At 40.3% G+C, this 18,344-nt stretch overlaps 1 protein-coding gene across 1 annotated transcript in view; it reads right to left on the reverse strand.

The window, feature by feature from the left end:
• Positions 1–16,263, reverse strand: part of CFTR (cystic fibrosis transmembrane conductance regulator (ATP-binding cassette sub-family C, member 7)) — a gene marked incomplete at its 3' end in the record, with an annotated part of 62,381 nt that extends 46,118 nt beyond the window's left edge. The window contains exons 1-7 of the mRNA XM_010295712.1: positions 16,252–16,263; positions 14,599–14,804; positions 13,192–13,303; positions 6,261–6,476; positions 5,268–5,357; positions 3,722–3,885; positions 3,115–3,240 (exon numbers count right to left, since the gene is read on the reverse strand). Coding sequence (XP_010294014.1) covers positions 3,115–3,240; positions 3,722–3,885; positions 5,268–5,357; positions 6,261–6,476; positions 13,192–13,303; positions 14,599–14,804; positions 16,252–16,263 — 926 coding nt within the window. The remainder of the gene's footprint in view (positions 1–3,114; positions 3,241–3,721; positions 3,886–5,267; positions 5,358–6,260; positions 6,477–13,191; positions 13,304–14,598; positions 14,805–16,251) is intronic.
• Positions 16,264–18,344: the final 2,081 nt, after the last annotated feature.

Consider the following 18,344-nt stretch of genomic DNA (forward strand, 5'->3'; position numbering starts at 1 on the left):
AGCTGCTTCCACAATGCCTATGTATCTTACAGCAAGCTATTAATTAAAAAAAAAAGAAACAATCCAGGGAGCGTAATTCATTTTCTGAGCTGATAGCCCTAACAGTGCTGAAGCTTTCTACGGACTGCTCTCATTTTGACCCTGTTCAGCTCACATGCCCCAGGTGCCCTGCAGCTCAGCTTTGCCTGAAGAGAGGCACCTCTGCTGCAGTGAAGGAGCAATTGCTCTGCTGCAAGAGCAATTAACTGGGGCTAGAGACGGAGCTAGACCCCAAGGTGCCCACTCACTGGGTGTGTGTATATACTGAGTGTATATACTGAGATATAACCAGTATATACTGGGATATACTGGTTATATCCCACTCTAACCACTGGGATACTGTTCACAGTCACATTGGTGACGGTAATACCTGGTGCTACAAGGCTGAGCACCAAAATTTTTGTGTCTTCTGGTATTGAGCCAGTGTCTGCACACAAAGTCCATCCAGGGTTTTGGAGCTGTGTGGAACCGCCTTTCAGCTCCACACTACGCATGCATGAGACTTCCATATGCATCCATCATCCTACCAACTTTTGTCAGCCAAAGCGTTCTTCAAAGTCCCCGACAGAAAATCTGAGCTCAGCCAGTTTTGGAGCAGGGTGACTAGCACCTAGCAACTCTCTTCACAAGAGAGGCCTGAAGAAAGTAGCCAGGCATGTAGTTCACCACCATGGTAGTAGCCACTGCCCTGGAGAAAGGGCCTTCTAAGTCCCTCCAGAGCATGTATGAGACTATGAGTGGCAGCACTGAATAGGGATAACAAAGAATTTTGGGCTTGGTGCTCATCCAGTCCCACATAAACCCCTAGGGAGAAGCTACCAAAAATCCCCCCATTGCTGAAGCACACAGTCACTACTCCGAAGAGGGAGAATCAAAGCACTAACCTTTTCCAGTATGCTCCCAAGTACCAGCCACAAGCTGACCCAGCCACAAGCAAAACTTTTCCAGAGGTGGGTCTGTCTGTGATATAGGCTTGAGAGCTCTAAATTAAGCACTCCTTTGGGACAGGTCTTGCTGACACAATATGGGCACTTGGAGAGAGATGTAAGAGCCGCTATGAGCCTCGTGCGTGTATAGAGTGTAGACCAGTTTACGTCTATTTTTTAAGTGATGCTGCAGGAATCAGTACAAATACGTGAGGTTGAGATTCTTTGCTTTATATAAAGGTGTATCTTCTGCTGACAAAGTACAGACATTTCCAACCTTGGACTTCCCCTTCTCCAGTGCTATGGTTCAGGGGAACGGTTTGGCATTGTGGTTTTTTACTTCTCTGAATACATTGCATAGCCCATAGGAGTGCAGGTATGTTTATCCATAATAACGGTTTATGAACCGTTATTACAAGCACAGACTTACGAGGGGCACACAGGAGACAGCCGGTATCGGTCATCGTTCCCCAGGGGAGTTTGCCTGCGGCAGGTTACACCTGCAGGATGGCCAGCCCCGGCAGCTCAAGTCTACCAGAGTAAGAGCACAGGTCTATCTAGTTCATTAGAGTTAATTAATCTGGGTTGCATCTGAAAATGCCAGCATGCAAAAGCGGTTTGGTAACGACTGAGTTATGATGCACCGTTACTAAAATACAGACACGGCTTCACGCACGAGGTCTCATTTCCTACCAGCTTAACAAGCCAATTGATTGGGAGGCCCTGCAGAGCTGGCTCAGCAAGCAAAATTCAATTGAAACTCTGACATTCCCGGGTTGACCTGCTCTGGTGATGTCTTTACCAGGTGACGTGTTGGATTGCTCAAAAAAATACAGTATTTGGTGCAGAGAAGTAGAAGAGAGATACTTTGATCTTGTAATATTGCCAGCATTCATATCTTTTAAAAATCCATGCATACCATAATAAAAATTTGAACGAATTCCAGCATTACAATATTCACTATAAAGTATTGTAGAAAAAATAGATCATAAAATCACATCCCTTTTTCCAGGTTTCTGTGACCATTTTGTGGGCTAAAATTTATTTAATTAATTTCTACAGGACTTGCTCATAAGATGTAGTCTCAAATTTCCTAAAAGCAATGCATGTGACTACTGACACCAGGGGAATCCTAACCTGGTTCCATTCTCAAGCTGGAACTCCTGGCCTGGATTCAGACTGAGTTCTCTCTGATCGTTTATAGTAAGTCATTACAAATTTTAAGATCTTCCTTATTCTAAAGGTAAAGAACACTTCACTTCCCCTGGATTGCCTTTCAGAAAGCAGCTGAACAAGAAAGTGTTTGTATAATAATATCATTTCATCTCTTTTATTTACGTAATAATATGACACTTCTATTTTTTATTTTCTTTTATTTTCCCAATCACACACCTGGCCCAGAATTTTAATTCTCTGTAAAGGACTGAACGAACACACAGGACAGCTTTAGCACAGCGTCACCCATCAGTCAATATGTCACTTCTCCTCCCTTCCCCCAGGACTCCCTGTCGGTACTGAAGACCTCCTTACGGCTCTCAGCTAACTAGGTTAACTCTTTCACCTCCTTTCTGCTTCAGGTCTGGTAGTTCCAGTTCAATCTTGAGAGTAATTGAAGAGATAAGCATTATAGAAGGCTATCTACAGATAATAAATATTAATACAATTGTGCAGGATGAATACATGAAGATGTGCTACTTTAATCCTTTCACAGATTGCATATAACATTTAAAACCATTTCTCAGAAAATGGCTGCAGAGGACTCAGTATACTGTTTCCGCTACCGCAGAATAGGAAAATCTGTAAAGCCTTAAGTAACCATCACAAAAGGGCTTTTTATTGTAAGATGTGGATAGGGTTGGCCAGAAACAAACACAGATGCCACAATTGTTTTACCTACGCAAGCTAACCACTGAAATATCGTTATAACAAATGAGGAAGCAAATAAAAAAAAAAACCACACTCACCTCCATAATGAACTTGACAAATTGGGAAAAAAATCAAGCTGCAGTGTGGGAATGCATGGTTAGTTTATGGAGGATTAATATGTGTGTACTTCTTAACTAACAAGACCACAGATGGTGTTCATAGCCACCTAATTTCTTTTTTTCTGAGCACATAAAAAATTTGACTAATAAATGAGAACACTTACTCACGGATGCTTTCAATCATTTTTTCCATTGCATCTTCCCAACAATAGGCTTTAACTGACTGTATATTTTCAATTATTTCTGAGGTGATGACAAGTCTCTCATTGATCTTTCCTGCCCTCTTATTCCTACAAAGTAAAAAGGCAGTAGGTCAGTCTTCATCTTTCATCTTTTTTATCCTGTATAATTAGTTTCTATCCCATTATATCTTATGAAAACACCTTCCTTATATGCCTACACTTAAAATGTTTATTTTAAGAGATTTATTCTGAAGAATGTTAAAGAATTATTAGAAACCTAGTAATTGTTTTACTAAGGAGAAAACACAAGCTCTAAAGAGAATAAATCAAGTCACTAACAAGGACTTTTAATTTTACAAAGCTATTAACACTATTTACTGCATGTTAGACCTTTCATTTTGTTAAGGTTAGACAGCTGCTGCTAAATAAGTAAAGGCTTGTCCGTGACTTTCCTGACACAGCCAACACTCTTTGGACTCCTCTTTTGTAACAATGTCATAACTAGAGACCTTTAATCAAGTGGTATAAACTTCTTAGACCAACACGTTTCAGGAAAATATATTGAAATATTTTAAAACAGTCTCGTCACCTGTATTTCATCATCATTTGTCCCAGCCAGGCTTGGAAAAAGGCCAGGACTATTAGAAAAGCAAGTCCAGAAAATGCAGAAGCTTCTAACATATCCCAGAGCAGTCCCATCAGCAGTGCCACTTGTAAAGGTGCAATCCACACAAAATGAGCCAGAGCAAGACCCTGTGGAAGCCCACAGCAGAAAATAATAACAATACAAGTTACAGATGTGCTCTGAAAACTACATGAAAAGGAAGAAGTCATTAAAGTGACACTTTGAAAAACATGATGAAGAATGGTACAAGTATTTCCAGTAGTAAAACAAGTTTATAAGGAGGATTTGTGATCCTGAGCACATAGCATTCTGGGTGTTAATTATGATGACAGTGCAGCAATTCATATACATTCCACATCTAAACTTTGATTTTTGTAAGGCAAAGTTCAGTCTGCAATTGTCTCCTCGCTATGTATATGCATGAGGAAAAACCCCAGCTTTCTAAAAGTAAACAGAATTTGCCGTCGATCCTGGCTTTGTCAACCACTGCAAGATGAAAAATATACACAGAAGAATCTGCTGAGAGTGATTTAATCTGATAGAGGAGGCAAATGTTACTTTGATGAAGAGATGACTGTTGCGTGAACACAACTGATTTAAAACAGACTGCTGCCTACTTCAGTCATGCTCCTTCGCATTGGGGAGACTTTGGACTGAAGCCTGTGATCAGGCTGCACAGGGGTCTGTGTTACTGCAGCTACACTGATTCAATGATAGGGCACTTGCCCTATTTGTACAGTGCTGGCTGGCATTGCTCTATATCATAATATAGACCCTACAGTTTCAGCCATTTGTCTACCGTCTCTCTGGTCTTGCCTCTTACACAGGAAGCAAACTTCGTCCTACCAAATGGGCCACTTAAACATACACACTGAGCAGACGTTCATGGAGTTTCCAGTCCCCAAAGCCATTAGCAGGGATTCACCTCTGTGTCTTTAATGAAAGAGAAATTTTACAGGAGACTCTGGAAGCACTGTCTACAATGGATATGTTGGGAACGATTCCTAATAAGGTCTTACATCAACACTTATTCAGACTTTTAGGAGAGTGGGTAATAGTAACAACAGGATGCTGTACCTCACCGCTTGTTCAACGGCAGGAACAGACTGGATCACCTTAGTAAAAAGGTACAGTTGTCAGGAAAAGAGGATGGAAGGATTGAACCAGCAAGTTCTGACCTCTATGAAATCAACTGCATAACCCAGAGGTTTCCTGGCAGGTTCTCACTGGACTGTAAAACAAGCATGTGTTTATGGTATATCTGCTTTTTAGGTTTCCTCTACTAATCAGCATAGGAGATAAAGGATGTCATAAGTATCAGAAGAAGCATTTCCACAACCACACGCCCAAACATTTTCTCAAGGTAGTGATTCGTTTTACGTCTACAACAAGCACTCAGTGAAGTCCATCATTTATGCTCCTTCCTTCCTTAATATTTGTCATGAGCAGCTTGAAGTATTGCATTTGTATTTGATGGATCATCGAGTGGATTAAACAACTGACAACATACCTCATCAAATTTGTTCAGATTGTTGGAAAGAAGACTGACCAACTGTCCAGTACTTATTTTATCTAGAACTCTGCTTGACAGTTTTAAGATCTGTAAAAGAAAACAAAACCATACCAAAATGGCCGTGTAACTCATCCCCATAAAACAGAATAAATACAGATAAAAATAATAGGGAATGGTACAGTAGTATAAATAACAATTCACTGATCTGCTTACACTATAAAGAATGTCTCATTAAACTTGTTATTTATGTCACTTGAATTTAATATAACCATTAAATTGCTTTACAAATATTGATTTATTGACTTAGTCCTTGCTTTCTGTTGCATATTTTATGTATATAGATATATATGCAAATGCAAGTTTTAATTAAGCATGCATGCTGTGTGCTGCTGTGCATCCTCAAAAATCTCCTACTGTGTCTATCTTGACAAATATTTTTGAAAGATGTTTGCACAGTGATCTTTATATTAGAGGAACCAACAAGTTTGTTTAAATGAGCTGCTTTTGTTATTGGTAAAACCAAACACCTTTTTAAATCTTTGAATGCGCAAACAAGCAATGCATCAGTATCTCTTGATTCTTCGTGATATAGAGATCTCACACAGTATCATTCAAACTCAATCCCTTCTATGTTATATTCAGTGTTCGAATCTTCACCTCTAATCCTCTCTTGAAAATATTCCTTGGACACCAGTATATGTTATTCTTCCTTTGCAATACACGTGCATAACGGGAGCACAGTGGTAGAACAGTTAAGGCATCTCACCACATATCCAGCAAGCCTGAACTCACACAGAGGCTGACTTCAGTCAAACCAGCTGTAGATGAGTATTTAATTCTTTGGACTTAGGAAATGGAGAGCTGTCAGAAACCGATGTTAGCCACAGTTGTACTTTGTGTACAAAACTATCTATCTTTCAACAGACTGGCCTGAAGATTACATAGGCTACAGACAAGAGGTTTGGCTTTGAGTGTGAATGAAACAATTACCTTTTTATAAATCAAGCTAAACATAGCTATCCTCATTTGCATTCCTATATGATGAAGACCAAATATAGCAGGGTGTATGAGTAGTGTTCTCACAAAGAAGAGAAGGCACAAGCCAATGCCCAGGTAGTAGGCTATAGATCTTTCATCGGAGTTGTCTGGATCATAGGAAGCTATTATTCTGCCCAGCAGAAGGGGTTGCACAGATTTGGTGACTTCCTGCACATAGAAACAAGAGAAAAATAATTTTAGTCAGTGGTTTCTTTATTTTTTCAAGATGGTTAACATTTTCATTTCAAGTCCTACCAACTGAGATTCACAGTTTTATATCTTAAACGTGGAAGCCAGGTCTGTTTGCTGTGCAAACCACAGGAATTTGCAGTAGTTGCTCAGGAGAACAGACAACTCACTTCTGTCTTAATCTGTGATGCTCCTGCAACTCCACTGAAGAAAATTTGCAAACTAGGTTTCGCCAAATCTAGTTTGCAAATTTTCTTTGTTTGTTTCCTACAAAAGTGACAATGAGATTATCTTCCATATTTACTTTTCAGAGTTGTAATGGATTAGCCACATCATATGACTGAATCCAGTTTAGCAGGCTGGATCTCTGTTTTGACCCCTAGGGAACAGTTCTCACTGCACTTTACTGGACCTGTAGGACACAGGAAGACTCAAAGCTCCTGAAATGAACTCCACCAGAACAACACAGTGAGGATATAACTCAAACATAAACTAAATGGAAACAGCAACAGAATAAAAGTATAAACAATTTGGATCATCCTACCCAACAGTTCCAGATCACTGTATCCAGGGTTGTAACAAAAGCAGGATAAGAGGGCGGAAATGGCAGAGGAGGCAAGTTTAGTAAAAGCTCCAGAGAGAAACCAGTCTCTCCCGCATTGACAGCCCCAGGACTTCCCATCCCAGGATGAGCAACATGGTAGAGAAGAAAAGGAAAAAGAGGGGGTATCAAACTGCTAAACTGCAAGGCATCCAAATGATCTGCTATAGCCCTGACCTTACCTTAGCCTGCTATTACATTTGTCCTCTGCCGCTTTTCTGTTGTAATTAAACCCCACGAGCGTTATCTCACCTTTGCCTTCCATTCCCCATCACGCCGCCATCGTTCTCGTACTCTCACTCCTACTACCTCATCCTTTTCCATCTCTGCCTCTTGCCCCCTCTTTCCTTCCCCAATCCTTCCCAAGAACTGCAAAAACCATCGGTGTGCTGCAGACTAACAATTTGCTTCATCTGCTGCCTGAGCTTCTGAAGGGTGTGAAGTATGTATGTACTCCTTTGCTTCATTGTTATAGCCAGTATAAAAATACTTAGGGATAAGAACTGCTATGCATTTATCCTTCTTTCTGTTGTGTCTCAGCAGAAAGCATCTGATACTTGAAAAATAGCAAGAAACTACTGAATTCTTTTTTGTACGGATGTGTTAAATTCTGTCAAAAAGTTATTAGTACGGCCTCCCAGCTGAAAATCACACTGATCACCATAAAGAGACCGAGAGAGGAGTGAACTAGCCAAGTTCAGCTGTATTTAACGTTTTATAGCGATAAACAGATTGGGAAAACCCCCTTTAATTTTTTCCTTCTCCTTTGGGTTCCTTTTGGACTTTTATACAAGAGCAATCCCAAGTACTTCTGCAACCTGTACTGTAACCCCTTCTGAACGTCACTGTAGGTGGAGCTACAAGATCTTCACTTTTTCCACAGAAGAGATGAAATTTCACATCTCAAATAGCATACCTGTGCTACGCACTACATTTCCCAAATAAAACACCACTCTGCCCCAACACAAATGCTGTAAACCTGGAGCCAGCTTTGACAAAGACTTCAATGTTATTGGTAGGCAAAGGGAGGAGTGTTTATTAAAACACACATGACCCAAGGCAGCTGTGCTTAGACCATACGCATCCCGAAGTGGCAAACCAAAACTCCCCAAAACTCACAAAATACAAAACAGTCACCTCTCAAGGGCAATGTAGTACTTTCATCCTCTCAGAGATTCCAAGATAAGCTTTTAGGCTTAAAATAGCAAGATTTTTTTTTTTTAATTTACTCTTATTCCAGTGAAAATGCCACGGTCTGCTGCTATGTTTGTTGTGACTATAAAGGTATTGCATACATACCTATCTTGCTGGAAAAAAAGGTGATTTACAGACTAAGGGCAGAATAATGGCTGGCAGCAAGCCAAATCATTTACGATCTCATGGGGCGTAAAAATCCACTGGTTTACAGTGGGGATTTATCAGATTACTTACCAAAGATATTATTATCTAGTCTACATATAAATGAAAGCAGAACTACCTGTTTTTCATTTTTCCTCCTGTAGCCTTAAAATTACCCACTGATATAAACATGGATAAATAAACTGATTAGAATGACCTGCCTGAAAAAAGGAATGGTATTTGTGCACCTAACAGAAAATCCAGTTTTCAAGAGTCATGCTTTTCCTTCTCTTGTCCTTGCTCTTCCCTCTGCATTCATCATAGGCCATTGAGAAACTCAGAAACATCCCCCTCACAGAAATCTTAATTAAAATAACAAAGATCTGAAGAGAAATGAGAGTATGACACAGGATACGGTGCTAATCTGACCTGGTATGGCTATTCTTACGCAATGAGAACTTTCATGTTACGTGTGTCCCCCATATGCTCAATCACTCTGCATTTGAAGACAATAATGCACATCTCTGTTTTGGCGTCTGCCCAAGAACTGCTTCGGGACTTGCATATCCCTCCCTGCCTCCTCACTCACACCCGTGACCTATATGCGAGAACTTCAGGAAATCCTCATTAGGGTCCTTTGGGATAGGATACTTAAAACAGTTTCTAAGTGAATGTTAGCAGCTGCTGTGCCCGGTTGGAAATATACATTTCATGGGGATGAATATAAGAGAAAAATCTAAGTAGAATCAAACCGATCCTCACAGCAAAGTATCCAATTCGTTAGCCGGTATCACGCTAAAAAGCAAGATTTTTGTTTCACCGCCACACCATCTTTTCTTTCAACTGCAAGACACGTCTGTGGATGAGGTGAAGCGTGGAAGCTGTTTCGAACAGCAGGGGAGCAGATACATTAAGTGCAGCAACTCACCGTGCCTTTTATTTATGAGGGAGAGTGGTACTACTCTAGGGGGCCAGAGCGCAAGTGTCCACCCTGCAATAACATCACTACCTACGGCGCGTGAGGGGAAGGGGAGAGACGGAAAAACTACTAGACCTAATGAGAGCAAAGCTGTGATGCCAGTTGCAACGACAACGACGCAAACAGCAGGGATGTCAGCAGAGTTTAAACCACATCCCAAGGAAGGTGCCGTGAAAACGGCTCAGGGTTTAGACAAAAGAAGAGCTGAAAGGAAAGTGAAGTTCAAAAGAACGCACAGCCTGGTTGCACCTATGCCAATACGGCACAACATCCTGTCCCCATTCAAATTAATGGCAAAGCTCCCATTAATTTCCGTGAGCAGGGCCTGAAAAGAACACCAGTGGCTTTAGCTGTAAGTTTTTCCTCTTGCAGCTTTCAATAAAATGAAGACTAATAATAACAGAATCAAGAGTTTAAACTAAGACTTAATCTTTCCATGTTCATTGTAAAAGGTACCGATTTAGTTTCTTATGCGCTGAATTGCATACATCTGCGATTTCTTAAAGAAATGTAAAAAAACCCCCAAAGAATATGACTCAAAAATCCTGCAGTCCTGTTCTGTCCTCACCTGGTCTAAAATTGTACTCCATTAAAAACACCTGCATGGAGAAATTAACCCTGCACAGTCCCATGTGTGCATGCCCACACACACTTCACTTGCCTGTACTCTGGCAAAGGAAGTTATCCTCAAAACTGCCTGCAAAAGACCTCAGACACTGCTTAGCTTTTAACAGGACGGCTGGCAGACTCTGCAGGAACACCTACTGCAGTGCACGGTAGGCTAAATTTGTAGAACTGACGTTGGTTCTTTCCTAATACAAACCTGACATGAATAAGGAGTAGCTGGCTTGGTGAGGAAAAAAGTTAAAAAATTAAAGGCCATTGAAAGACCCCAAAGAAAGGGTCTTGTCCCAGAGACAAAGAAGAAGATCTCTCGTCCCAGAGAAGCTGCCGAACAAGATGAAGGAGTATAGGGAGAAGGGTTATCACCCAGCCCCGTAGACACCAAGAGGCCCTGTCCTAGATGGTTCACTGCCCTACCTGGACAAAGACAAATGACTAATTGACTCATCAGCTTCCATCCTAGCCATATTACCTCCCACCAGCCCTGCACAACAGTCAAACAGCCCAGGACTTCATGCAGAAAAGCCCTCCAGAGTGAGCACAGACAGCCCCATAACCACCCGCTCCCCTCCGTTCTTGGGCAGCCCCCGTGCATGCAGAAGGTGGGCACGGCACGTCGCTTCGAACCAGATCTGCAGCAGGGGCGACGACAGACTGAGGCGAGAGGCAGCGAGAGGAGATCTGAGGCTCTTCGTTAGTGACAAGAGCCCAACAAGTTACCGAGACACAAAGTGAGAGAGAACAAAGCTGGCTTTGGAGGTAATTTCTTGATTCCCCTATTTTAATCAGAATTTGCGCACACATGCGTATGAGTGTATCTATCCATGAGAAAGCAGCAAAAAAAATTAACAGGTAAAGAACTGTTTCACTTGAGATCATATTTTCCAAATCAAGCCTTGCTACTGGGAAATTTCAGGGCTGTTCTTTATGAGCTACATCTGGGGGACAGTCTAAATGGGATTGCAAAAAATTAAGGCCTATAGACTATATTTTTTTATTTTTAATCCGTGAAGCAGCATGACAGACTGAGGTAAATCCTCAATTTTTTATAGACTAGAAAGAATGTGAATGCTGCATTTTTAGGGAAGCAATTTATATTTTTTTTAGAGAAGTTCTTCCCTTTTCTTTAGAGCATTTTACTTTCTGACTTCTTGATTCTGTTACTGTTACTCATTGCACCTGGACATGGTGTTACAAGAGAAAGAAGCAGTCAGTTTTTCTGTAATTCTTAGGGGAAAATCCAATCTGAAGTGAAATTGTAGTCTGTTATTAATTATCCAAATCAAATTAACAGTGTTCTAAACCAGAACACTTGCATCATTATCAGTCCAAATTAATACGCTTATGAATATTTTACAGGACTTTCATCCCAGGACCCTAAATAAATCTACCTATTTTGTAATCTGCAAGATTAGCCTGTCTTTCACGCAGCCGTGTAAACAGGAGGGACTCCATGGAAGTTTATTGGGGTGGAACCATCCCAGCATAAAACCAGCAGAAGTCAGGCTCCAAGTTCGATGCTTAAGTTGAAAAATGCTCTTTGAACCTGAAAAACTGCCTGACGCATTAAAACTTTTCGCCCTTAAAAAATCCCTTTTAATGATGAATAGTTTGCACATAGTTAAGAACTTGTGTTTTAGTTTTCAGGGTATTCTTATTTATTTATTGAGAGTGTTTTATATAAAACTATTAAAACTTTAGGATATGGGTGCTGGTGTGATTTCATTTTAGCACACATCTGGCATGGCTGCCATAGAGCAGATCATGATCTTTCTTCATCTGCCTACTAGAAGGCTTCAAGAAGCCTACTACCTGGTTTGAAATTCCCCTTCTACAAAGGAGTCGGTAGCAAGTTCATGGGTGTGATGACAACTCCGCACTACCCTCCCCTTCCTGCCTGGCAGAGGGATTATTCTAATGGGCATGAAGGTTTGCTTTTCTATAACTCTGCTATTCTCTTAGAATAGTTCATTGGGATACTCGACAGAAAGCCAGAAGAGAAGAGGAGTTTGGTTTTACAGCAAGTAACGTGAACTTCATTTGTGGGCTGTTTTCCATAAAATCCTCTTCCACTCTTCTTCTGCCCAATCCATGATCTTGAAAGTACAGCTAAACTAGATCACATTCCAACACTACTGACAGTGGAATTAGTTCCTTTCTGTATCAATCTTCCAAAAATAAAAATTTGGCCTAGAGATCCATCTCACATCTCAAAACACTGACTATCTGAGTACATCTGACCATTTCAGGCCATTTGGGCTATTATAGCTGCAGTTTCTGATACCACAGCATTCTGAACAGAGAAGCACAGAGTTTAATATCTCGCTTTTACTACTAAATTGCAGAAACTTGAAAATAACATGGATATTTAATGTGCATATTGGTTATCAGTAATTTCCAGACTTACAGTCTGGCTATCCAACACACCTAGTGAGACACCATTAATAATAAACTATTTTCACAGCTCCTAACCCCAGTGATAGGCACCACTTACAGGTGGCATTTGGTAAATCAGGGTAATCCTAACCAATACGTTGGAAAGGTGATAAACATAATCAGTTCAGACTTTCACATCAAGTTCCCGATCATACACTTTGGAGCACTGACAGCACAAAGATCCAAGCATATTTCACACGGTTATTTATGCAGAGTTTTTACCACAAATGAAGATAACTTGTTTATTGCATACATAAACCTGAATAAAGCATTTAACTATGAAGTTGACTGATAGTCACTTTGACAAAATTGACTGAATCATGTGAAATTGCACTGTCATTTGTTTTAATGTAAGGGTAGAAATTTCTTTAGAAACTTCTTAAAAACCGTAACATGAGAAAATAATTACTTCAGTTCAGCAGCGATACAAAAATTCAGGCGTTCTACCTGTACCTGGAGGAGCATATGCCAGCACCTAACACTACATACATTTGAAAATTATTAATATGTATGTTTTGAAGATATTAACATATTATCAGAAAATACTTTTTTTATGATGGTCCCTGAGTATCTCTCTGCATTTATCACCGTTATAAGCAATACGCAGAACAAAATCTGTAGCTATTCACAGGATTCTGCATTAATGTAGCAATCCCTAAGACTTGGATCTATACATGAAACACTGAAAGTTTACTGAAAAGAAGAACAAATCTTACCCCTAAATACAACAATATTCCATAGAACATAAATTTCCAGAAAAAGCATCGTCGAAGAGCATTAATAAGTTTGGGTTTTTTCTTTGAGGTTGCCAGCTCTCTGTCCCACTCTCTGAAAAGGAACCAAAAAACAAGACCATTAAGTTGTGTGAGCAAATACATGGGTCTATGGCTCTGACATACTTCAATTCACTCAAGTATATCCAAGGAGATTTAGCTAAGGTGACTAATGAAAGAAAGCTTTGCAGAGACCCCAAAGACCTGGCCTTCATTGACTTGATAGATCAATAAAAGTTCAAACCTAGTTCAGCCACATATTTGGCAGTTTTAAATACTCAGCCATACATCACCCCACAGGGAATTAATTCATGAAAAGGTCACATTGTATGTTTTAAAGAAACCTGCTGTACTTAAGACCGAAGCACAAATAATAGGCAAATAAACGTTTTGGAGCTCTTCCAGTCTGCAAAAAAGAAAACACTAACAAAGCATCAAAAATGTGACTTTTCTACTGCAGAGTATTATTTTTAACCTGTGTTGCTGGAGCAATCATTTTCTGTTCAATAATAAACTGCTGATCAGAAGCAATACTATACACAGAATGTGTTCAGTCAAAATTCAACTTGCAGATGAAAGCACTCCTAAGAATTTACCTAGCTTTTTCCCCATTTTTCAACAGAATATTAAATAATCAGATTATTCCAGTTATAAACTATCAAAATTCATTAAGCACACCAATGTTCTCAATACTTTCCACCAGTTTTGAATACGTAAGTCACACTGCAATTAAGTTTAATTGGATTGGTACAACAGTGCAGACGTGAGCTGCCCTAGCACGCCAGGGAAAACTACACTGGAGGCTGGGGGAGAAGGACTGGATTTAGGCACTTGTACCTGTAAGATTTAGTCCCAGTGTAGCACAGTTTCTGAATTAGGATCCACTGAAATAGGGTAGAGAAGAGAGGAAGTCTAAATGAGGAAAGTCAGGGCATGATTTCTGCAGCAGCAGTCGTTCAACAGTGGTATCAAAGGAAATTAAGAATGTTACTTTGTTGAAGAAAAAAGTAAAACAAAATTTTATGAGGATATTTTGGGAAGAAAGAACAGCAGAATAGAGAACTAACATTGAAAATGTGAGTCTAGCCTCACTAGTCAATAGACAGATGTCACAGGTACCTGCATATAGTAATTTAGAGTATCTAGGTGACACATCTGCTGGGATGTGGGATCTAGGGATCCCCTCAGCTCCCAAAGGGTGGCTGTGTGCTGAATGAGGACACACTTAAGCCAGTCAATGGGTGCAGCCAGCTTGCACCCAACGCTATTTAAACATTTTATCCAACAGCTTTTTAATGAAAATATGCAGTGTGATTCCTGAAACAAAATTATTTCATGAATTTTTCATACCTTTCTAGTTTTTCAGAAAGATTATCAGCAGAGTCTGCAGAAGGAATTTGATAAATATCTGACAGCTCCAACCGTCGTCTGTAACCCTTTTTCAAAATTGGTTTTGTCCATCTAGGCAAAAAAAAAAAAAAAAGCCAGTTTCTGAGGTTAATTCTAGAGTTGCATTGTCTTATCCTGAATAGTCTGTCCACACCACTTGAGTATGTCTATGTGCGCACACACATATACAAACACATTGACACAATATGAGATAATATAGTGCAGCTCTGCATTATATTCACAAAATGATATTGACAAACATCACATTAAAGGAATAATTCCAAAAATTGCATTTTATCAGTTTTGGGGTGGGATCATGCCCCAAACTTCCTATTCAGTCAGAAGACAGACAAATTAACAGGGAATTGAGACCTTTACACTGTATTTAAAAATATGTGCTATGTCCATATAAATGAATAATAAGTCAGAAGTCTAGCAAATTTGATGTATATGGTTCATTCCTATAAGACAGAAAATCTTAATATAGCGTGAGCGTTCCTTTGACAGCTTACATTGCAGTATGCACTAAACAACACACAAGATCTTTCACAGGACTCCTTATAAGATCTTCATTGCATACATCACATGTAAATATTTTGCATTTCTTTTTTCAAATGTCGTGGCTAAAAAATTTAATACCAATTTAAAGAGCATGCTGTATTACAGCAAAGCAGGAAAAAACTCTAGAATGGCTACTCTGTCGAGAAAATCTTTATAATCCATTACTAATTTTATCAAACAACTCAGCTCTTGAAAAGCCTACGAATCCCCAAGTGTCAAATTGTAACAAAATTTTGCAGCAGGTTCTGTTCAGAAATCTTTTTAAAATCACAAAACTAAAACAAAACATAAACATGCAACGATAAGAACTAATGGTCTATTTTGAAACTATTTGAGTTTCTGTTTTACTGCCATCGTTAAAGAAATATTTCCTTTAAAAAATGAAATGCCTGCAAAAGAAGTAGCTTGTGGTTGATTGCTGTCATGCTTCCATATGTAAACATGGTTTGGAAAAAAAAAACCCCACACATGATTTATGGTTATGATAAAAACTATGATCTGCAAAACCTCATTCATTTCAGAAATTTTTGTTTTAAATTGTCTTTATAGACAACAGTTAACAAAATTGCAAAAGAAATGCAATAATGTTTCCCATGGTCACTTCAAAAATACCATCAGCTTATTGGAGATGCTTACCCCTATGGCTGTACGAACACACACCATAGACACACAGTAATCCACACTCTCAGTTGCAGCCTCTGATGGTGCAGAGGTTTATGCAAAGGTAAAAGAACGTCGCTAGACACCTCACGAATGCAAAAAGACCTTAGCACAATATTCAAAGCCTACTTGTGTGCAACTTGTGTGCACACTCCAACATTTACTTTAACGAAGTTAGGAATCACATGAGACACCAGTGTATAATCCCCATAATTCAGTAAAGCACAAAGTTACTTCCCAAGCAAACAGTTACACCACTGCCCACTGCAAAGAGAATGTGTTTTAAGAAATTCGAAGATTATCCTTCATTTCTGCAATCATACCACGGTTTCAGCTGAATCATGTGGGCTTTAGCTCAGTCTCTGACACCACTGTAGCTGAGAAATCACACACGATTCGCGGCATGTTACGGTAAGGCAACTGGGAGACTCCACTTTAGAGGGTCGTTGGTAAAACATCCATAAAGTCTATCACTACTGGAAATAGGGTCCAACGTTTTCAGGGGTGTAGTGAGATGGATTAGACGTAAACATTTGAATTTCAAATAATACTGTTATGTGAAAGTCTTTCAGGGGCACTGCAAATGGTAAGTCAGGCACTGATTTGTATTTTGCCAGCTCCTGACAGCAGAAATGACCAGTTGCCACTGGCTTTGTGCACTTCTTGTGAGAAATGGCTAATCCTTGTCCTTCAGGAACAGAAACTCTCATGGACGGGCTTCACCGAAAGTTCTGTATACGCAGATATTTCGGCAAAGATAAAACAAATACAGGTTATGGGACGCTGAACCACTCCTGCAGCTAATGCACATAAGCGACAGTACTTTCCTAAGAAACCTCTTTAATTCCCAATACCGCAGCTAAGTAACAACCTTGCTGAGCCCCTTAATAATGCTCTGAGACTGCAATAAGCAATTCCCAACCTGTCTTGACAAAAAGAGGAACGCTTTACAGTTTCAGGCTTTGCACGTTTTGGGAAAACATTTGTCGTTGCGCTGTTTCCCTCCACACATTTGATTTTATTTATACTTTTGATTAGCATCTGCCCTGGCGTTTTGCCGCTGCCTGAAGTAACAAAACGTGACTGCATGTAGAAAGCGAGCGGAGCGGCTGTTTTATCATTTGGGGAAGGCGGCGGAAGGAGCGGCGCGGACACCTCCCCGGGGACCAGGGCTGGCTCAGAGACGCTCGTCGCCCAGCAAGTCCCACCCCAAGGAGACCTGGCCAGTTTGCGAGCTGTGCCAAGCGGCTTCGGGTTGGTAATGGTGGGAGGAGACGGCCTGTCACATGCTGTTTGCCTCAAAGCAGATTTTCAGCAGCTGCTTGGGTTGTGCTGTCCAGAACTGTGGGAGACAGCATATATTTTGTGAAGAGGCATATAATAGGCGTAGAATACATCAACATCTCCTAAAACCAACTTCTTGCCAAATTCCAAGAGCATCCAGTTTACCCTTATGCTCCGGATTCTTTGCAAAGTTTTGAAATGCAAAATGGCTATATATTTATTTTAACTGTAGTTATCAGTGTTTCTTTATCACCAGGTGATGCAGCTGAATTACAGTTTGTCAATGACTATTTTTTTGCTTAGCAGCAATGATATGCCAGCTTTAATTCTCAGTTTTTTTCTTCTCATGTCTGCTGAGAACGAGAAATTTCTTTTGAAAGGAAGAGAGCAAGAAGGAAGAGAAACAGATTGGCTTTACAGCATTACTTTAGCAAATGCCACCGGATTATTGGCTGGCATTTAATGAACTCTTTCACAGAGAAACCTGTAGTGCTGTCAGAGTTTTGCCACTAACTAGGAATGTTATTATGGGTACACACACACGAAACCCAGCAGGGGACAAGTTTCAAGGGTGTACAGTAGGAAAGAAGAAAAGAAGGAAAACAAGTTCCACCTCTATTATTGATTGCCTGTAGCAAAAAATACCTTGAGAGCTTGATATGTAAATATCATATACATAACACACTGTTTTAACTTCTCTTTTTGTAGATTTTGAATGATCATTCCTTTGTCATTCACTTTAGCAATATATGACAGATTTCTTACCACAGCTATTTCTTTCTCCAGCATGTTCAGCCTCATCCTTCCCAAGCAAATTGTACCAATAGGACAGATGTCTCTGGCTTTCCGGAGAGTATTAACACAGACTGTTAACTCATCAATAGGATTTGACAAGAGACAGAAAGAGCCTCCGTGTTGCTAAGCCACCCGCCCAGATCTTCCTCCCAGGCCCAGCGATTCTCCGGCTCTATCAGACCCTCTCGGCCAAGAAGCGCAGGGCGGTGGGACGGTGACCGAGCGGCAGGGCCGGGCTATGCAGGACCTGCAAGGGTCCCTGCCCAGGCCGGCACCATTTCGACAGGTGTCCTGTGCACAACACGGCAACGTCTGCTGAGCAGCACGAAGGCGACCGTGGCTTCACTTCCCTTCTTACAGAGCATCGACACCCACGCGCAATATAGTTAAGCATAGTGCCTGGAGCT

Source organism: Phaethon lepturus, unplaced genomic scaffold (genome assembly GCF_000687285.1).
Source record: "Phaethon lepturus isolate BGI_N335 unplaced genomic scaffold, ASM68728v1 scaffold19780, whole genome shotgun sequence".
Taxonomy (NCBI): domain Eukaryota; kingdom Metazoa; phylum Chordata; class Aves; order Phaethontiformes; family Phaethontidae; genus Phaethon; species Phaethon lepturus.